The 23046-nt window shown below is 40.4% G+C and overlaps 1 protein-coding gene across 1 annotated transcript in view; it reads left to right on the top strand.

The window, feature by feature from the left end:
• The first annotated feature begins 4784 nt into the window (after positions 1–4784).
• TRPM3 (transient receptor potential cation channel subfamily M member 3) overlaps positions 4785–23046 on the top strand; it is a 386409-nt gene continuing 368147 nt past the window's right edge. Inside the window, exon 1 of the mRNA XM_058043663.1 lies at positions 4785–4955. Coding sequence (XP_057899646.1) covers positions 4785–4955 — 171 coding nt within the window. The remainder of the gene's footprint in view (positions 4956–23046) is intronic.

The raw sequence follows: 23046 nt of genomic DNA, 5'->3' as shown, positions 1-23046 counted from the left end.
AATGTTCTATACAGCTTCTTCCAGTGGTGACCCAGAAAACAATCTATCTGTTCCCAGTGTCAAGGGTGCCTAAACACTGCAAGGCAAGAATGATCAAGTGGCTAAGACATTAGATGCACTTAAAAAAATAGCCATTAATAATACCTGATTAAGTTTAAAAGTTACTGTGACACACCAGAGGTCACTTCAATGTTATTTTCCAGACATAAATTGGCAATAGTGCTTTTCTGTTTAGTCCATTATCCTACGATGATGACTCAGATAAACATAAAAATACAAAGTTCATTTTCTAGTTATCTGGTAGCATAAAGCTCTACCTCCACATCATTCACATTGAATAGAAAAAAATAGGCTCAGAAAAACAACACTTTTCATCCGATGTTTGGTCTGTTTGTAACAAGAAGCTTATTCTTATTTAGTTAATAACTTTTTTTTTCTGTGAATGATACAAACAATACTTAAATTAAAAGGTTTCACCTATAACCTTCAAAACCCGGACACTGCTGTTGATTTGTGCTTTAGAAAATAAATTGTACTATGGTATTTTCCAAAAATTTCAATAGAAATAGCTTTATGACCTAAAATCTAGAATTTGAGATATTTTCATGGCACATTCAGACTATGAATTCTAGGTAAGTTTCAAGGATGATTTTGTTATCTGACTTTCAGAAAAGTGTATGATCACCTTCACTCTTTGTATAAGACAATTATGACTGGTTACTGCTTTCAAAATCAAAGCTGTATTTTGTTGGAGTTTTGCCACTCTCAGAACTATGGTTCAACTTGGTTGAACTAAACAAGTCTTTTTTTAGTATCCACCAAAAAATATAGTACAGGATAGGATTTATCTGTCTCTCTACAAAATTGCAAGTTATAAAAAAAGAAGACCACTTGTGTTAGGAAATAAGAATAGTATGCAACAACTCTAGTACAGAACTTCTAAACTTCTAAACTTCTAATTGCCAGCTTTTGATTTCAGTGTATTTAACTTCCTTAATTAAAATTCTGTAAAGTGGAGAATAGAAAAAAGATCTTCAACAGTGCAGCTTATAAAAAGCAGAGGTGTATGACCCACTCATAGTAGAAGATATATGAAAGAAACTACAACATTTTTCCTGTTTTAAGGGAAGTGAATCATTAGCATCAGTTATTGGGTTTTTCCTGTACTAGTAGAAAATTTTGAGAGGAATTTGTTTACTAAAAAGAAAAAAAAGTTTGGCAGAGTACTTGGCTGTTGGAGAATTTTGCTCAGAAATGGCTTATAGAGTTTTGTTCAGACATGCCATAATCATATACAGCTGATGGAAAAGTAAAAGGCAGCAGTGAGGAGCAAATTCACACAGTCTGTTTCTGTAAACAGCAGAGTTCTCAGGCTGTTTTTTCATAAGAGGTAAACATTCTGTCCTTGGCTGGTATGGGAAAGCAAAAGTTGACAAACATGGAGGCCTTGAGATCTTTCATAACAGGGTGAGAAAATAAATCTTGTTTTCAATACTGGCCTTTGAAAAATGTGTATTTTACATTATGACCCACACTTTGAAAAGGAATCTCATGAGTTTGAGGCAAAAGCAGAAGCACTTTCAAGCCCAATAATGAATTGTTTGTGCCCTACATCATCACAGCAATGGCAAACTTGCAAAGATGACAGTCCCACAGAAGACTCTCAGTAACAGCTGTGGCAGCATCATGCTGCTGTGACAGCAATCTGAGTACACCTAAAGCAGATATAAATACAAATTCTTCACTAACAGGAAGAGGACTGTTCTCATAAACATGGCAAGGAATAGCACATTTTTACATGGTGCTTATGATTGCTTTTCTGTTTCTTGTACCATAATTATGAAATATCCACAGGGCCTTCATTCACAGGTCTTTCCTCAAGACATCCTTGCCAGACCCAACAGCAGCTGGGCATCAGCTTTCCTGATGTCAACCCTTTATGCTAGAAGATGCTAGGATCTCTGTACTCCTCCCAGGCATCCTGTCACTGCCTTTGCCTTCGGTACACTTTCCTTGCATCTGTGTTTTGTCCTGATCTCCTTGCCCCAATCTCCATGCAGGCCTCCTGGTGTGTTCCTGAATTCCTTGCTCATCAGGATGGATTGCTCTGGAGCATGGGGGAGGCCATCCTTTCCTTGCTTCCTCGAGTAACAACCAACTCTCTTGCACCCCTTTTAACTTGAGGTGCTTGTCCTCTTTCAAGCAGATTCATGAACAGGCCAATGTTTGCTTGTGCTGGCATGTAGAGTGCCTCCAGCAGACATTGGGGTGGCTGAACTTCCCCCATGAACACCAGGACTGAAAAATGTGAGGTTACTTCCAGCTCTTTGCAGAGAGTCTCATATGACTGACAAGGCTGGGAGCATAAGACTGTCCAGTCTCAAGGACAGAGACTCCAGGGAGTCTGAATTGCTGCCCCTGACTGCTGAGTGAGAAGGTGTAGATAAGAGAGAGCCAGGCTGTCCATGAAATTATATGGTGAGGGAACAAGCAGAAACACACAAATGTGGGAACATGAGAAATTCCAGTTAGGTGTAATGGAAAGCTTTTTGACTGAGACCATGCTTAAACACTGAAACATTGTCTAGAGGAGCAATGAAATCTTCAGTTCTGGGTTTTTCCAAGACCTGACTGGACAAAGCCCTGAGCAAACTGATGTACACAAACCTACTATAGGGAGAGGCTTGGACTAGGTGACCTTCAGTGGCCCCTTCCAGCATAAATCTCCCTATAACTTTTGTCTTGTTAATGGCAAGTGAAAAGAAAGCTTTTCATCAGCCTTGAATGACTGCTCCCAAGCCTCTCAGTAGTTCAAACTGTTCCAAACACTTCAGTGGATCTTGGACTCTGCTCAGTCAGAAGATCTAAATCAGACAAATGTCACCACCCTGTACCACTTATTGACATGCCTTCATGTAGTTCTTGATAAATATTTGAACATACTAATGAATGACTGTGAAGAATAAGTTTGTAGGTGGAATAAGAAGGGCTGAAATGACAATATCAGGCAACTGCACTCATAACATGCAGTCGTGTCTGTTTCTGCCAGGAATGAAAATAATTTCTTGCCAGGCATATAATATGTTGATAAAGACCATAACAACAGCATTTTAATTCTTTTGATTTCTTGAGATTCTTTTTCCCCATTGTCCCAACAAGAATCCATAAGAACATGTCTAATGAGTTTTATGTAATTTGACTTTTTGACTTGCTTTCAGATTTTTGTGGGATCTGAAAATCACTAGACTCCTCTAAAGAATATTTTAAGGAAAACATGGAATTTTGGAAATTTAATAGTTATTACTAAGAGATAGAGGAGATGTCAGAGAATTAATCTACAGATTAATCCATTAATCTATTAAACTTTTAAAATCACCATTAAAATGATATAGCTAATTAACACAATCAGCAAAGCTGACCAAATGCTGATGTGCCTCAGAGAGGAATAAATGAAGATAAAAGCATTCATGACCATAATTCACCCAAATGAAGTGGCTTCCTACTATAGTCACAGGAACTGGAAAAACAGACCCTCCCAATAATGCCTGTCTCCCCTGAATGGAAGTCTGGAGTGTGACTAGGGGTTTGCAGAGCATCAGACTACCTAAAGTCACAACAAACCCCTTAATCATTTTCTTCTAACATGTATTTAGTAAGGAGTTTAACACGTTCTTTGGAAACTCTGACCCAGTATTTTTGTTTAATACTATGACATTAGATACACTGTGATGAAAATACATGCTTTCACAAATCACTTAAGCTATAGATAGAATAATATCATTCATTATAGTGTCATAACATCTTTTCAGATAGAAAGTTAAGCTACTTGAGAAAGGAGCAGGGATATGTCTGACTTTATCAGTAAAATGGCCCTTCAATAAATCCTTAAAAAAAGGGTTAAATCATAAATGCAAATCAATGGTTTAATACCTGCAAAACACTCCCCGTGTTTTTAATCTTGCCTGGAAAACAGAGATTAGCTGCCTTGTTATTTCAGCTGTGGAGACTTGAGCATCCTCTCCCTTTGGGAAGAAAAATCAGCAGTGAGCTTGGAGGGCAGAGATGAGGCAGATTTCCTCCGTGGCACTGCAGCAGCGTCCTGTGCTCAGCACGCACAGATGATGAACCCCTGTGTTCTTAAGTGCCTGAAAGGGCGTAATGAACCAGGACCCTGACCAGCACTGCAGAAGCCCTTTGGGTACTAGTAACGAGACTAAATTTCAGAGGCGCTCCTTCTTGATCTTAAGAAAGAAAAGCAGGCCACACGGCCCCCCAAGGTGTGTCACAGTACAACAGGTACTTTGCCATCTTTCCCTGACTTGGTGTTTTCACCCTCCGATGTGCAAACAGTAGGGGAAAACGCTTGGCTTAGAGTGGAGGCTGCGCACATGCGACTGTTGCTAGACATTAAGCATCAAGATATTTTATTATAGGAAACGACTAATTTATTTCCCTAGAGCTGTTAACGTAGTGTATTTGGAAAAAGCCTCCTGGCACGATTTTGGCACGATCTAGACGGGAGATGAGCAGGTGTCACAACTTGTCACGTCTGAGCACAGTACACCTACCTGTCCCTTTCTCTTTCTGTGCCTGTTCTCTAATTCACGCTGCAGCCCGAAACCTGGTTTCGCCGCGGGACGGGCGGAGCGCCCGGAGCCCCTCGGGGCAGCGCCGGGGCCCGGGGATGCCGCCCCGCCGCCCCGCCCCGTCCCGCCCCTCCGCCGCGCCCATAAAGCGCCCGAGGCGGGCCCGGGGCGGCCGCGGGGCTCAGCCGCGCCGCGGGCATGGAGCAGCGGCGGCTGAGCCCCGGCAGAGCCGAGCGGGGCAGCGCCGAGCGGGGCAGCGCCGCCGAGGGCGCCAACAGCGGCGGCCGGGGGCGCCTGGCCGAGTCCTGGCGGCGCCTCAGCTCCCGGCGCGGCTCCAAGCGCACCGGAGCCTCCTCGCCCGCGCTGCCGGTGAGTGACCGCGACAGTGACAGTGACCGCGGCCATGCTGCACCCTTCGGGTACCTCCTCGCTCCGAGGGCTGGGGACGGGGGGGTGAGCACCGACCTGTTGCGCTTCGGGAGGAGGAATCGCCTTTCCCGTGCGCCGAGCCTGACTTTGTAGCTGTTCCCAGGTGCGGGTCTCCGGCCCGGCTCTGTCCGTGCGCTCCCTGCGGAGCGGAGCTCGGCTCAGCTCGGCTCGGCCCGGAGCGCCGATGGCGTGGGGGCAATATCTGCCGGCCACCCGCGCCCTCGGTGTGCGGCTGAGGGAACAGTGGGAGCGATCATAAGCGAAAGCCCCGAAGGGATGTAGGCAGAAAGCAGCCCCTTGGGAACCAGAGGTTTTCCTCTCGGGTGGGTGCCCCCTTGTTGGTGTATCTGCCTTCAGCCAGATCGATGGGATGTGCCGGGAAAACTCCGGGGTGCGTAGACAAACATTTTAATGGAGGTGCATGCTGCAGCATAGATTGTAAGTTAGGAAAACGAACATCTTGACCATAAAGGAAAATTGGGAGAACAAATTGAGCGTTTAAACAGGAGTGATATTTATTAGAGTGCTTGATGGCCTGTCTCCTTGGGATCGGAATCCTGTAGGTAAGTGCTGAACAAACACACAGAAGCACAGCTTTTGGAAGAACTTCTCACTGTCCAAGGACAGTTCTCACGTGCTTAGAAAGAGCATTGTGTATTCTTATCTGAAGCAGACTGTCTGAGGTCTGGAGTTATAAATCTTATTCAACAGATCAAATGTATAATTTTGAAAATAAACACACATTCACAAGCTTTTGACCTGGGGGTAAAATGACCACGGGTTGAATTTCAGAGGGGAAAATAATGTAAGGGTAAAGAGACTTACGGTATAAAGGATGTCATGGCAACAAGAAAGCATCATACAAATTAACAATATTATCTTGTGGAGGGGGAATGGGAGTAGCATTGCATTCATCTGTACCATGCTGTAGATTAAAATACAGTAGTTTAGAGTGGGGTTTTGGAGTGGGTTTTTCCAATAATACACAAACTTTGCAATACATGGCTTAAACCCAGGTAAGGATCATATGGCTAGAACTCATCAGAAAAATGCACTGTGCAGTTGAGGACTGGTGTTGGTTGGATGGTTTGTGGGGGGGTTTTGTTTTGGTTTTTTTTTTGAGGGCTTGTTGAGTTTCTGTTGTTCTAAACAACGTTGTTGTTCTTGTGGCTTACAGCTGAGATGAATTCTTACTCCAGCCAGAACCCTGAATGGGATTCAGGTTGCAAGTGTTTCGCCAGAATTGAAAGGTTGTATTAATCTTTGCTTAATCTTTGCTTTTGCAGAATCTTTCTGAGAGGATGAGCAACTTTTTCCTTTTCTTTCCTTTTCTCTAAAGTAGTACTATATTGGTGGTTTTTATGTTAATGAATTTTCATTACATTAAGCCCACTAAACTTCATAGAGTGCAGGACAGATGGGAATGACAGATTCTGAATTTTTTCGTTTGGTAATTTGTTAGAGTTTTTATTTTATTTTTGCCAGGTTTTTTGAAAACATGTGTTTTTTGTTGAGAATGGGTAACTATTAATTTGTCTTCTTCGTTTATACCTTTTTTTTTAATGAGAGAATAGGGTTTCTCAAATCACATTTCAACACTAAGAATAAATCACTTGGAACCACTTTCCAAAGAAATGCCAGAACATAGTAATTTTTGAGACATTTTCCACCAGCACCTTTTTTTTTCCCTTCCCACTTGCAACCACACTATCCCGGGGGGGGGGGGGGGGGGGGAAGGGGGGTAAATAAAGTGTAATATTTCAGTCCTTTTAACATCAGTGTTTTGGCCTCATCCCCCCAGCCTTGTTCCTTGAATTCTTTTTTTTCTTGTGCTAACTTCTGTTTGTCTGCCATAGTTTACTTTTTAAAGGTGACTTGTCTGAGGAGAATTTTTGGGGTGCAGTGCTGAAGCAGGAGTTTGGTACAAGTGATGATATGCATGTGTACTTTTTGGTTGTTTTTCCCCCCTCCAAATCTGTATTTTCTGGCCTTCCTTTTCTTTACACACTTGTTGAAACTGCTGATACTGTTGTTTCACACTTATTCATTACGTGTTATGTTTTTATTGAATAATCCCAAGGGTTGGCTACTGTTTTTTTACTTTGTTAATTCCTGAAGGATAATTGGTAATATTGGTAATATTATTTGGTAATATTGGTAATATTATTTCTTTACCAAAAGGATCAGGAAGGGGGTTTGGGGGGGTGAGGGTGGGATGGAGGGGTGTTAAATTTTATTTACCTTGTTTTGTTATTAGTGTTTGAGTGATAGAGAAGAAATTGCTGCATTGACAGGAGCTGAAGAAGTGAAGAATATTTGAGATGGAAAAGGTTTGCAAGAGCCAATGCTGCATAGAGCACACATGTGGCTGACTCCAAACGATGTCTAGCTATGATCTTTGTTTAGAATAACCCTGGTTTCATTTTGAGTGAAGGCATTACATATTGAAGGAGTGAAATATGGTTATAGCTTTAGAAATTAAGCCTTTTCTGCTTTTTTCCTCTCTCTATCATCTGCTTGTGTAACTCTGAAAAGGGGAAAGAGTGTGGAACCCCCCTATTCAAACTGATAAAAATTTTGCCATGCAAACCAGCAGGTCACATTTTGGATCACATTGAATTTCTGCCCATAAAGGGAATTTTGATGTTTTCTGCCAAAGATCTTGAGAGTCGTTTGTACTTCGAGCCTCTGAATTATGTGAGTTTTCCAACCCATTTTAAGCAGACACTGCACAATGTTCTAGTTCAGTAAAAACTGAGATAACTGGCTGCTCTGCTCTACAGTTTCTGATCACAGCAGATTTTTTTTCTTTTGTTCAAAGATTAAATTGCTTTTGAGGTGAAATTTTCCCCAGGATATTTACAGTAGCTAAGATACAAAATGACAAGTGAGAAACATAAGACCACATGACATAAAACTTTACTTTGCTGTGGCACCAGTGAAATTATAGCTGTGAACCAGGTCATTGGTCCTGTCTTGGACGCTGAAAATCAGATGGGCCGAGTACAGATGACTGATGAGAAGCAATCTCTCCCAAAGATGGCAGAACAGAACCATGTGTATGTGAGTGAGGAACATTATGTAGACAGGTATAATCCACTGAGTGAAGAGCTGAATTTCAGGTTTGTTTGGGAGCAGATTGGACAAAATTTAGCTTGACCTGTGAGTTTCATATTAGTGAATTTGAGAAATCCGATGTCATTTTCCCTTTCTCATTTATTATAGCAAAAGCACCTTTGCCATGAGGCTGGCCTGTCTGGTGAGGAGAGTGTTACACTAGCGGTGACATGGGAGGCACGTTACAGCCCTGAGCTGTATCATAAAATGGTGGAGCAAGTACAGAAAGCAAAAGTACACGGTGTGGGAGTAACAAGGCAAAGCTTGGGCCTGTTAAAGTAGGGTGCAGGGTGTGTACCTGTCTGCACACTGGTGGGGATTTGAGCAGCAGGGCCCAGGGCTCAGCCTGTGGTCAGAGCTGGGCAGCATTGCTGGGATATTGCTGGGATACCTGTGACGTGGCTGTGCTGTGATTGATGGAGACAAGCCCTTCAGGAGCGGCAGGCAGGGAAGAGGAGGAATAGGGCTGCCCTTCACGTGGAGGAGCAGCTCAGATGTGTAGGGCTCAGGTCTGCATAGAGCTTGTGGGTCAGGGTCAGAGGAGCGTTAGTTGGGTGTTGTGGGTTGTGCTACAGTTCACTGACCAGGGTAAGGAAGCAGATGGAGCTTTCTTTGAACACCTCCATCCTCTTTGGGAAATGTAATACATCAGAACACCAGCCATGCAGGAGATTGCTGGAGGGTAAGGAAAACATTTTGTTCCTGAATGGTGCTTGAACAGCACACTGTGACCCTGTCCATACAAGGCTGACTTGTTTGCTCATTTTAGCTATTGTATGATTTTTTTCCCAAACAATAGCTCAAATATATTTGTATTTTCTGCTGGCAAGCAGAAACATTGTTCTTACAAGAATTTATTTCTGTAGTTCTTGATGAAGGCATGGAGGTGCAGATGCTGTAATTGCTGCTGATGGTGGGGAGCTGTCTGCAGGCCCCTGTCCTAAAAGGAGTTTGTCTGGCAACCAAGTGCAGCACAGTGCAGCTTGAAGGCCCAGCTGTGTGTGCAGTCCTGCACAGCAGAGGCCAGGCTGTGCTCAGGTTGTTACCTGTGTGTGGATCACTGACTGCTCGGTGTGCAATGGCCTTCCTGTCAGGGTCCCTGCAGCTGAAGGTGATACAGTGGCAGCAGACATGGATAAGGCATGTCCTCACCTCCCGTGTCTGCCAGGCCTCTGCACTCACTGGCCTGGCTGGGGGAGGAGGACAGCTGGCCATCAGCCTGAGGTGAAACCAAGGAAGGAGACCTCCTGGAACCCACATCTGGGCACGTGGAGGAGCTGACAGTGACAGGAAACAGTGAGTAAGGATTTACCAAGGATCAGTTGGGCTGGATCCAGCCCTCACGCCTTCTGCAATGTAATTGGGATGAGAGGAGAGCAGTGGACGCCAAGTGCCTTTGCTCTAGCCAGGCTTCTGTGGCTGGGCTGTGACATTATAGTCTGGGAGGGATGTTGTTCTGGTGAGGGAGCCAGGGCCGGTGGAAAGGGGGCCTTTTCCTGGTTTGGGGGTTTCACATCCCAACTGGGTGAAGCCCTGAGCCACCTCATCTGTCCCTCTCAGCTGCAGCTGGGATTAGAAACCTCCCCAAGTCCCTGCCAGCCTGAGTTACCTTGGGATTGTGTAAATCTACATCACAAAGTCCTTTGAGAACTAATTTACAAGATGTACACTAGCACAGATAGTAACTGTTGCCTACATTTACCTGCCTGAAAATCTTATAAGCGTGCCTACCCTGGTTATCAGGTGCGAAAATGCACTTCTTACGAAAAATAAAAATGGTAGTTCTAGCCCAGGGCAAGGACTGGTAGAATAATTTGTTAATACTGTAAGATGGAAAATAACACACTCTCTCTGAAAGAAATATTTATTTTTGTTGTTAATTTTTTAAGTTCTTGGTAGCAGAAGGGAGTCTAACTAATCCTGTGCATGAACAATTTGTCATGTATGACAAATTGTACATTTTGTCTAGCTTTTATTTTAGGCAGATGCTACTTCTTCTAATTTCTGCAACTTTAACGTGGCTTTAAAATTTATCTAGTATATAGCAGAGTGTTTTCATGTTTTCCTGCATTTGTTTCTGTGTGCTATGGATGAGCAACACTATTCCTGACTGCTTATTTGGATGCTTTAGTAATAAAGCTAGAAATTATAACTATTTAAGCTTCACTTTAAATGGGGTTTCCTGAACCTATATATGAGGTTGCCTTTTTATAGAATCTCTCCTGAATATATTGCCTGGTGTCTCCCTGCAGCTGGTCTCCAGTGAGGAAACCGGTCAAGAAGCTCCTTTAGCTGACCAGTCCTAAATATTTGTCTGAATAGTTGATCTTGAGTTTGTTCCTTTAGCGGGTGGGGGGAAAAAATATTATATTCTATTCATTACTTCTTTGATGCATGTGTGGACTAGTCTGTTAAGTAGTGTGATTTTTTAAAGGTTAGTAATTCATTATGATTTTAGGGATCAGACTAATTTATGATTAGTCTGAGGTGATTTTGAAATAGCTAAATTTTGTTCTGAAGGAAAAGTTTCTGATTTTGGATTTAAATAATTCTGGAAAATGCTTGTATAGGACAGCCCTCAGAAGTCCTGTCCATGCTAATTTATTCTAGGACTTTAGCTTTTAAGAGTAGCTTTCTGTACCTGGTAGAGCAGAGTGTAATATAGGTGACCACAGTTATATGTAATGCAAATCATGTGATTTTTAGCACTAAAGATAAGAAAAACAGGAAAAAAATTCCAAAACTAAGTGAAGAGGGGAAATGAATTCTCATTAAAAGAACAAAACTGAACGGTAGTTCAATTTTCACAATTCTCATCTGCTTGTCTCCCTGAAAAGACATAAGGGATTATTATATTGAACGCATAGCATGTAAGAAAATCCCAAAGACTGGAGTTATTTTGCTCTTTTTCTTCCTTTCTTATGGAGATAATAATCATTAATTATTAATGTATAGCCTATTCTGTATCTGAAATGAAAGTACATGTATTTCAAAAGAAGGTGATTGTTTAATAATTAGAATGATAGAGTCAAACTCCATGAGCAGAATTTAAAAATTATTCATAATTGGGGATTTCTGGCTTTATCTGATTCACTTCCTTAGGGCCTGATAATTTTTAAGTGGTGGCTGACCTCCCTTTTTATTAAGAGATTGATTTCCAGAATATCCAGAATCAATAGACTTCTTTTAAATCTTGAGCACTTCCAGTTGTATGCTGGATGTGGATAAACTTGTGAGTCTGAGAGTTGCTGATGTAGGAGGTGCTGTTGTCCATGATCAGTCCACAAAAGGAAAAAAGAAAACAACCAACCAAACAAAAAACCTTCTGAAGACTTGCTTTCCCTTAGGATGCTTTATCTGTTATCTTACTGTACACTGGCTGAGAGGTCCTCGAAAATAATGGAATTAATTAGAAAGATAAATATTTTTAAATTACAGAGAACACTTAGAAACAAGGAAAAAAGGAGAAAAACAAACGCCAACAGTGTAAGGAGATAAGAAATCTTAGACCTTTGACAAGGAGCATGAAAACTTTTGTCTAGATCAGGGGACAATTTTACTTTTCACATTTTTTTTCCTCTATGGTTTTGTTTTTGCCATAGGATGCAGCTACTGTGAGGCATGTTTGTAGGCTTTTGGAATTTATATGAGGCTTATGAGAGGTTTTATTCATAACAACATAATACAGAGAAGGACTTCTTAATCTATTGGAGATGGTTATATTGGTTATAAAAGCACAACTTAGTCTAACCTGGCTGGACAGTGATAGATGTGTCCTCTTATAACCTGTTTTCCGTGTAGCTGAAAGCAACTCTTTCCAGACATAATTTATTTCTTCTGATGAAGCAGCATTTCAACAATCCTGTGACATTTCAAAATGAATGTGGAAAGAAGAAGAGTCTTATTATTTGCTGGTACATGTATTTTTTTCCTGGTATTCTTATGTTCTTTTTGCTTTTAGATAACATAATTGCTTTAATGACATAATGGAAGTGTTTTGTGGAGAGTATTCAAAACAGGTAATCTCCTGTTGCAATTTTTTTAAGTTTACTGTGAATTGCAGAGAAACTGACATGTTATGAAACCCTGTGAATCACAGTGACCACAGAGGTGAAAGGAGAAAAATAATTGGAATGTTTTGTCTAAATAAAGAAGAAAATGAAAAGTTTCTGCTTATTATTGCCAGATTATAAGTACTTACTCTCTAGAAATACTGTAATAATGGTAATATGTTAGTTCATTACAACTATTTATTTTCTCCTAATTTCTAAATATTTCCCCTCAGTGATTAATTGAATATACTCAGTTGGAAAGGACCCATCAGGATCATAAAGTCCAATTCCTGGCCCTGTGCAGGACATCCCAAGAATCACACTATGTGCCTGAGAGCATTGTCCAAAGCCTTCTGGAGCTCAGGCTTAATGCTGTGACCACTTTCTTGGGGAGCCTGTTCCAGAGCTCAGCAGCTCTCTGGGTAAAAAAACCATTTCCTGATATCCAATCTAAACCTCCCCTGACAAAGCTTTGTGCTGTTTTCTTGAGTCCTCTCACTGGTCACAAGAGTAAAGAGATCAGTGCCTGCCTCTTCATTTCCCTTCATAAGGATGTTGAAGACCACTAAGAGATCTCCCTTCAGTTTCCTCTTCCTGAGACTGAAGGGACTGAGGCACCTCAGCCACTCCTCATATGGCTTCCCCTCCTGCGCCATTCTCCTTGCCCTTCTTTGGATGCTCTCTAGCAGCTCAATGTCTGCTTTATACTGTGGCACCCAAAACTGCCCCCAGCACTCGAGGTGAGGCTGCCCCAGAGCAGAGCAGAGCAGAGCAGGACAATCCCTCCCTTGCCTGGCTGGTGATGCTGGGCCTGATGCCTCCCAGGACACGCTTGGCCCTCCCGGCTGCCAGGGCACTGCTGGCTCATGTTCAACTTGTCACTGACCAGGAAACACAGGTCCCTTTCCATGGTGCTGCTCTTCAGCCTCTCATTTCCCAGGCTGTGTGCAGAGCCAGGGTTGCCCCTCCCAGGTGCAGAATCCAGTGCCTGTTAAACTTCCTATGGTTCATGTTTCATATAGTTGATGCTCAGCTCACTAATTTCTTGAGGGCCTGTCTGAGGGACTCTCTACCCTTAAGGGAATTAACACCACCTTCCAGTGGTGTTAATTCCTTCCTTCTTAGTGTCACTGGCCTGCCTTTGAATCCCTTGTCCAAGATGTTGAAGAGGAGTGGGCTGAGGATGGAGCCCTGTGGAACCCCACTAATGAGCAGACTCCAGTCTGATGTCACCTCGTTTGCCACAACCCTTTGTGCCCAGCCCATGAGCCAATTGCTCACTCATCAGGTAACGTCCAGCTGTCTGCTGGGCATTTGTCTAGAAGGAGAGACAGTTTCCAAGGCTTTGCTGAAGCCAGAAAAATTATCTCTACTGGTTTTCCTAGATCAACTCAGTGGGTTACCCTGTTGTAGAAGGAAGTCAGTTTTGATAATCAGGAGTTTCCCCTCATGAAGGTGTGCTGGCTGTCACTGATGACTGTGTTGTCGTCCCAGTATTTTTTCAAAACCTCCCAGAATAATCTTTTCCATGCTTTTACCAGGCACTGAAGTGATGCTGACAGCCTGTAGTTTCCAGAGGCTTCCTTCTTGATCTTTTTGGAAATCAGGAGAGTTTCCAGCTTCCAGTCAGCTGAGACCTCTCTGGGTTTCCAAGACGACTCCAAACCCATCGAGGAAGGCTTTATGATGGCATAATCCAGCTCTTTGGGTATTGTCAGATGAATCTCGTCAGGCCCCATAGGTTTGTAGGGATGCAGCCAAGTAGGTTAAAAGTAGAACTAAGGTGACTGTAACCTGAAATGCTGAAATAGCTTTCTCATTGGAAAAGCTGACTGGTTAGAATAGATTTCCATATTTGCTCTTTTTATTTTTATTTTGAAAGTTGTTATCATGGAGAGTTCAAATCTGTAGTAACTTTACTCATTCAGATTTCTCTGCTTGTGCAGTGTAAGCCAGCTTTTGCTGTTAAAGGTTTCCCAGATACCAGAAGTTCTCAACAGTCAGATGTGCTCCTAGGGAATTTTGCTAGTCGTCTCTCAAGACAGTAGGATACAAGAAAAGGAAATACCTGTGACTGGATGACTTAGAATTTTAAATGGCCTGGTAGGAAGCTCTGGTCCTCAAAAAGTTGTCATAGGAAGTGAGTAAGACTATAGTAGTGTCAGAAGTTGTGAGTGAAGCTTGGAGACAAGTGGAAAGCTATTGAGGCAATAAGACAGGCAAGTGAGACTTTAATGAGCTCAGCAGTGAGGATGGATGCAGTGAGATTCACCTCACAGCATGAGCTTATTTGTTCTCCCATTCAGTTATCAAAATTGTGACAGGGATACATTTTATTCAATAAAACTCTTTTGAAGGTGTGCTTTAGATGTGCTTTTTGGTTTGAAGTATTTCCCTAATGTTTAGGTATTAGAGTTATTTTAAAAATTATTATTAAAAGACATCTGTCAATCTCTTACACTGGCTGTGGAAGAACACAGATACTGTGTTGTATGAAAACACAATTTAATCAGAGTTCAAGCATTCAACCCACATGGACAAGAGCTAAAAAGGCTCAAATTCATTTTTGACACAGTGTGTTTGAAGTTGGTGGGATAATCTTGCATGCCGAGCCTATAAAAGCTTTAAATATAAGAATGTGAAAGTCCAGGGGTACTATAAAGCTTTTATGGGTTCATAGGCCATTAAGAAGGCAGGTTCCTTAGTTATGATTGTTCTCTGTAAGTAGATTTGAACACCTTAGTAAAAGTTAAGGTAGTTGTTTCTCTGGAGTACTGAGAGGACATTTGAGGTGTCTTGTTTCACTCTGTTGCATCAGGCACATCTTAATGCAAATACAGCAGTAATAATTTATTCCTCTGTCAGTGTTGGAGTGTGACAGTATAGAAGCCATTTCACATTCCAGCTAGGGTGACATTACTCAGACTACAAACAGTTACACTGCCTACAGTTGCTGAAAATCTAAGCTGAGTAATTAGGAAAATGCAGAATACAAGAAGTGGGTTGCAATGCACAACAGTCTTGGTGCACAAGAAAGTGATTTCATTAACTGAGACACAGTGCTGTTAATAATGTGACTTTTCTGAGGTGCTTTAAAGAGGGTACAACTAGCAAAATTGCAAAACAATCACAGAAGGATATTATTCAATACCGAACTAATGAAGATCATTCCATTAGTAGATTATCAAAAAAGTGTTGAATCTTAATTCAGTAAAGAAACATATGTGTGATTTTGGTTTGTCAAGGTTTGGCTTATCAAGGGTTTTTCTCATTGTTATGAACAAGATGCTTCTACACTACAGAGATGCTGATTTGGATTTTTTTTTCCTTACAGAGACAAGGTAATTACTGCATGCCAAATAAACAATTACTATGAAATATAATCACAGGTTCCTACTTGCATCTCTGTTACTTACTGAGTACAGCATTGCCCTTTCCTTGTGGTACCTCAGTGAGAGAGCCTTAGCAAAGTAGGAGCTTTGTACAAAAATGTCTGTTAAAGCAGAAGTTTGCCTTAACTGTTTAATCTCTCTTTTTAGAAAGGGGTGAGGATAAAACCCAGCATCCTCACTGCTGCATACTTCTGGAGGGGTTTCTAACTCAAAGAGGAAATCAGATTCCTATGCAGGATGACTTAATTTGGCTTAAGAAAAAATGCGGCTCGTCCAGCTTCTGTAGATTGCTTTTTGCACTCACCAAAATATTCTTGTGCTTCTCTTTTCTCACCATAATCACTTCTTTTTCCACATTTTATATTTTAGCACTTGCAGGACTGTCTGAAACTCCCACAGTTCAGTCTCCCTTTTAAGGAATTAATTGTATTTTAAAAATGTCAGGTTTTTATTGGAAATCAGTGGTTTATCTGTGTGTGTCTTTCCTGGACTGTTCTTTGCGTGAGTTATCTGTGCTATTCTTTCCTTCAGACTTTCTGCAACACTGAGACTACCATCTCTGTGCATCTTTTTCTCTTCCCACTCCAATTTTCATATATATATATAAGTATGAATGTATGTATATAGATATGCATACAAAGTATTTTTGAAAGATGAGTCATAAGGATGTATTTATATTCTGCTATTTTTGAAGAATAAGCAGAAGTGCTATTAAACTGAGAAGCATTGATGGGCTCATCCCACTTTTTAATTTGGTTTTTTATCTATAGACAAGTACAGGATGCCTGAAGCAATGTCTTTTTACCACAACATCTCCTACCCACTAATTTATTTTTTTTGTTCTCACAGCCTTTCGTCTTTTGTTTCATTTTCTTAGAAACAGCAGTATATTTAATATGATGCTCAAACTGGTACCTGGCTCTTTCTGAGTCAGGCAAGTTGAGGCGTGGGCTGGAGCTTAGAGTTGTCTCAGACTCCACCTGCCAGAAGGGGCTGGTGAAAATATCTGGTACTCCTATGTCTAGCTGGGGATCTTATGACATAAAACAAGCCATTTAATGTTGAAACTGGAGGCAAGGCTTTAAAAAGGTGCCTGTCCAACCAAATATGTGTTCTGTCTGGCTTTTTCCTCTTTTGTTTGTTTACTTTTAAACTTCTGGCAAAGGTTAAAGGAATGTAATGATGGATTTGTATAAGGACATTTCCAGCTGCTCATTTGTTATTGTAGCAGGATAGTAAGTGATTCTCATTTCTGGGCAGAAAGTGAGATGGTCTGTGATAGGACTAGTCTCATAGTTAATATTATTTAGTGTCATGATTTTGAGGGTAATCTTCAGTTTTGTGCTGAAAATATAAGGTGTGTTCTATTTGCATAAAGGTTAAAATATTTTTAATTTTCTATTGGTAGCGAATCTAAAAAAAAAAATTGAATCCTACCATCTCACAAGAGTTGTTTTGCTTCACTTAATAATGTAGCATTAGAAAGCTATAGCTGATTGTGCCTCCTCTGCTAATGACCTTGCTGCATATGATGCTGTTAATGCAGGCAGCAAGGGAGATCATGGTTTATTGCTAGGCTGTTTATTGGGATGGGTGTTCTGCTAACAGCTGCTTATCTCAGTAGAGTGGATGCTAAAGGAACACTTAAGTTAAATTGAGAAAACTGAGGATCTTTATTGTTCCAGTAATCTGAGTAGATGGAGATGCCCATACCATCATAATCAGATCTAAACCACTGAGAGTGTGGTCTCAGGTTCATTCTGTTAAAATCCTTAAATGTTTTCTTAATTTGTTTTATTAATGGCTGAACTTCAGCTGCTGCAATTGCCAGGCCTCTGGATCTTGATGTTCCCCTTAAAGAGAAATCAATGCTCTGCTGCCAGATAGAGAGGAGATGATAAATCTCAAATATTATGAGGTAAATTGGTTGTTAGAATCTTGATTCTGCTGGAAACATACTGTTAGTATGGTAGCTGTGTATTTATTCACACAACACTTAAAATTTGTGTTAAGGGCTGGTAATGGGCAAACAGCTGATTCAGTGCATAATGAAGTAGATATTAAAAGTATAGCTAACAGATATTACCCAGGAAGTATTCAACTTGCCTCCACCTGTCCTTGTTCAGTGGAATTCTTTTATTTTTATGGAATTTTCTAGATATCCCACAGCTATTTTTTTCATTCAGAGATCCAGCATATCTGGGGTACATGTGCAGGTAAGGAATCTAGCACATACATGGTAGATCTGCTAAAAAACAAGTGTTTTCAAAAGTGGCTTGTGTATAAGTGGTACATTTGGCATCTGATGCACTTTGACTGCTCTGGGCTTTCATACATGTGAAACGTAAACTGGTTCACACATGTCAACGGCATGTCAACTGTTTTATTCTTGGAAAAAAGGGCAGGGCAGCTATAGTTCTCAATGAAGAATGAACCTTTTGTTCATTCCCAAATTTTAAGCAGTGACTTGGTATATTAGGAATGCATCCTGTTGGTTATTCTAAAACTCCTGGAGGGCTGATGTAATATAAGAAATAGGACGTTTAAAAAGTGTGTTACAAATTTTTTTTTTGCCAAGTTGCAGTAATGTCGGCAACCTGTTCTTTTGATTTTTAAAGACTGCTCTGAAATATAATAGTCTTAATTTCAGTTAGTTTAAAGTTCAAGGCAAGCACCATTATTTTCACATTGCTTTTAGGAATATTTTTGTGCAGATGACCATGTGCTTTTTCCTTGTCTACTTTAGCATGGTACGAGGAATGTGAGAGGTGAGAAATTCTGGCCTAATAATTTGCCTTATTTCATTGCAAGAGAGGTCACAACTGAGCTGCTGAATTGTTACTACCACAGAGGTAAGATGAAATTAGGAAAGGGAATAATAATTAGAATATATTTTAAAACATGACAACTCAAAGATTATTTTTTTGGATTTCAAAGTCCGTAAATTTAAAGTGTATAGATGTTACAGAAATATATGCAACTTGTAACTTATTTTAAAATAAGTGCTTGAAGAAAAAGTTACTCCTGATATACCCTGTTATTAGTTTTTCATTTGTAAACTTAGAAATATTTATGACAGAATACTCAACTGAATTTGGAACCTGTCAGCATATGTCAACAACAGAAGAAAAGAAATTCCAATTAATCTGTTCTCAACGTATAGCTAGATCTGCCCTTTCAAAAAAGCTTTTCGGAGAGAAGAGAAACAAACAAACAAAAATTATATGTATATTTGAAAGGCATTTCTCATGGCTATTTTCTCTCCACAAAGAGAACTGAAATTTTTGTTGAACACAGTCATGCATTCGCCAGACATTGTGGGATGTGTCTGGAGAACACTGGCAAAAAAATTGAGATCTTTCATTACTGTTGTAGAAAAACACACAGTTAAGACATGCATAAATTATACGGGCCACCTATTGCAGCAAATGGACTTAAACCCAAAAATTTTTATAATGAAAAAAACCCTCAATGTCAAGTCAAATATTTAGGCTATTCAATTCTGGATCAGAGTTCTTTCTGTTGGAAGGAATCTTACTTGAGTGCGTGCAGTGTAAAGTGTGTATCCAATTTTTGTATATTGCACAAAATTTTCCATTGAAATGTAATTCCACTTGACAACATCACATGAGAACTGATTCACACACGTAGATATACAAGATTAGATTACAGCTCATAATAATAAGTAATTTTGTTTCAGCCTTGTTGGAAAACAGTTCCTGGCCTGCAAGTAAGTCTTGAACAGAGTTCTCAGAAAGAGCAGAAATAGTCTGTCTAAGCAGCATGGGAGAACAAATATTAATCTTCTGGGTTTCAAGGGACCTATATGCAGAATGTGATTTCAAATTCTCTTGCCTATCACTTCTTCTGAATTTTTACTGTGAAGAGTGCTCTACATCGCTACAGGTGCTGGACTTCTGCAGAGCTTCATTGTGTTTTCTTTTGTGATGGAGATTATTTTCTCAGATGGAAATGATCTAATTAATGAAGTTGTGTGTGTGACTACAGCAACTCTTGATTTACCCTGATTAATGGGTGCTGCCATCTCCACAAAGACTTCCTTCCATGATACTTGGAGGATTTTGATTGCATTTTAGCTGCATTCTCAGTGTGATACTCCAAGCCCATTGGGCTGTCCTTGCTTAGCCAGGATAGTACCTGGAAGTGAAGCATAAGAGTGGTTTGTCAGGTAAATATTAGTAGGATCTAAACAGTCAGAAGAAAGAAATCCAGAAATTATTTTCCATTTCTGAATCTGGCTGTTCTTTTTGTACTAATATAGTATAACTATGTGACTCTACAGTCTACATGGTGCAAAAATTGCCTTTGTCAAAAATACTTAACCTGGCATTGTGTTGAGCATATGTATCCTTGAATACCTGGAGATGTGCTAGATATCCCAAGAGAAAAAAGGGCTGATGCACGAGACAAATGCAGTCTCAACTCTCATTTGTTCTAAGATGCATCCAGTAACAATCTGGAGGGGACTTCGAAGATTCCTTATCGGTTTCCAGATGACAGATAACTGTGCAAGCATTCTTTAGCGAATTTGTGGCTGTTAGTCATTTTAACATCTATGCTGTGATTCATCTTAGGCTCAAGAGCTCACTTACACAAGCTTGTTTTTACCTCTTTGGAGGACTTTTTAGGAAATGCCTTCATGGTTTGAGACGTCTTTAGAGACCTGCTAGAGGACATCACCTGCCTAGAGCTTGTTTAACGTGGCCAAAACCTCACCTACTTCCAGTTGTCTGCCCTACAACCATAAGGGGCCAAAATTTATTGAAATTGTGGAAGGTGTCTCTGCATTGCTCTGTCTACTTCTCTATTCTTCAGGCATTTTTCTAACTCAAGAGCCCTTCTTTGTGCTTACTCTAAAAGAAGCAAATCCTCTCTCAGCCCCTCACCCCATTTTCTTTTCATGAATGATTAGATAGTACAGTTTACTGATACAGAATTTCAAAATTTCTCTCTCCCATGGGTTTGTTTCTTGATACCTCCTAGGACTTGGTGGCATATAGTCTTATCCTCTAATCCCCCTTGTCACTTAATAGCTGTTGAGCATATAATCTTGCCCTTTGTACTACCAAATGATCTTTCTTCTGCTGGCTAACATGGGTAGTCATCCAGGTACTTCTGTGGGACTGATACTTTCCAAAATTCTGTCTTTTAAAAATGTGACTGGTGCTGGTGAAACAGTTTTTTTACATGAAGGCAACTTACATAGCTGAGGAATAAGACTGTGCTTCAGAATGACACATGAGGAAACCTTCTTGTAATCTCTCTCTTGTCTAATGCATTTTTATGCTTATCCTTCCATGTAGTTTTGACTTTCTTTAACAATTTAATCTCCTGTAGTGTATTTAATCTCTTGCTACATGTCATATCAAATGTTTTCTTTCAGTCAGAAGAGTAAAAAATATTGTTACACTTTCCCTTTAGTCAGAAATATGGCCTTTTTTATCCAAGGAGGCTGTTTGGTCTGTCCAACAAGCTTAATTTGTGCCAGATTTCCTCAAATTATTGTCCTAAATCAAATGGAAACAGCTAGCTGGTTTTTTCTGCACAACTGTGTGAAAAATTCAGGGGGTTTCTTATTTTTAATTTTTTCTTAGTTTTGGGGAGGAGTGTTACCTGAGTAGTCCTGAGACTCCCAAAGCACTGCTGATAAAGAGCTACTGATAAAGTTTAGTCCTGCACTTAACTGTATAAAAAGTTTAATTTTATTAAAGAACCAGAGAGACCACAGCAAGGATAAGGTGTGGCATTTATGTTCCTCAAGCAGCCTTTTGATTGTCATTTGCATTAAAATGTCGAAAAACTCCCACATATGTGTATCTTTTCTCTTAAGTATTCTGCTTAGAGTGGAATAACTTATAATTAAAAAATAGTCCTGAAACCTGACATATATTTGGCTTTACATTGCTGTTACATAAATTTCTAGACTTTGTAAATGCAAGCACTGTCATTTGTCATCCAAATTTGACAACTTAGTTGAATCTTCCTACTGAAATAAAGGTTTTAAGTACTGAATGCATTTGACAATATTTCTGCTGGCAGAGGATGGCTCCCATCCTTTCTTGTTGTGAGCCGTTGCCTTCTATTCTCCTTTTTGTGTGTGTGATGGTTCCTGGGAAGAGACCAGAGTCATTCTAGTCAGGGAGGCAGGAGAAGAATTTTGTAAGTGGAGCATATGAAGGAGCTGAAATTGGAAGATAACAGTTCAAGTGGCAAAGGAGATTTATGTGCCTCACATAAGCAGAGGAGCATTATGACAACACATCATGATTACACCAAATGTAAGTATGTGGGCAAAGCCTTGATATGTCCATCTTGAGCAACATGAATCCACCTTGAAATCAATTGCATGCTGTAATTTAGATGCTGCAGAGCGTATGCTGTGATACTTGGGAGGAGCCACTGCAAATCCCTAAAGCCACTTTCACAGACCAGTCACTCATGCCTAACAGTAATTGTTTTTTATTGTTTCAGTGCTAAGCAGGAACCGCAGACTGATGAGAGGTGTGTGGCTTGTTTTTAGTTTTGTGTCCTGATAAGAACTTGGACACATCAATACTGTGTAGCCAGATATAATCTGTCCTAGCCATCATGCCTCTTCCTTGTTGAGCAGTGATAACCTTTGGAAGGTGTCTTATATTCTATTTTTATGCAGTGTTTCAAAGTCTCCATGAAGGGGCAAGGCATTTACAAATAACAAGTAGAAAACTCATTCTTTTTATACTCCAAATAAACATGTCAGTCAGTATGGTTTACAGATTTTGCCTTCGTAGAAATTACCGTATTTGTATAGCCTGAGGGAAGAAAGTAATGTGTGGCCCTTGTTGCTACTGGCAGAACCTAACGTTTCTGAAAGTTGCCTCCAGAACCTGATGAAGTTAATCTGTGTTCCAGGTTCTACTCCCTCTTGTATTCTAAATGAAGTGCAATTTACATCTTTGCTTTGCTATGGTCACCTCAGTGATATCAATAATGTTCCTAGGTGCAAACTACAGTTTGTAAGATTGCATTATTTCCCCTGTTTGTGGCAAATGTTTGCTGTCATGTGACTCACTGCCATGGATTTCCTTATCAGGTTTCAGGTTTACCAATGGTTCAGCGGTAGTTTTGACCACTGTGTAGAAACGCTTCTACAGGAGGATTTTTGAACTAAGCAGGCTTTAATAGAAAAACTGGCTGTTGTCAGAGGTAAAGACACTCCCTGGCTGTCTTTATTGCTGCATGGGTATCACTGTATGATTTGTGCAATATTGGTGAGGAGAATCCTCTCAGAAATCCTGGGGGACTGAGCCTGAGCATGGAGGTTAGACTACATGATCTCCCAGAGATCTCTTCCAATACTGAACATTCTGTGAAAATAACAAACCAAAACTATTTCTCTTACAACATTTCTTCCTCTTAAATCTTTTTCATAGTCTTGTGCTCTGAAGGGAATTTTCAACATTTAAAGAA

Source organism: Melospiza georgiana, chromosome Z (genome assembly GCF_028018845.1).
Source record: "Melospiza georgiana isolate bMelGeo1 chromosome Z, bMelGeo1.pri, whole genome shotgun sequence".
Lineage (NCBI taxonomy): Eukaryota > Metazoa > Chordata > Aves > Passeriformes > Passerellidae > Melospiza > Melospiza georgiana.
Note: the sequence above shows the minus strand (reverse complement) of the source record. Positions and strands in the feature narration are given on the sequence as shown.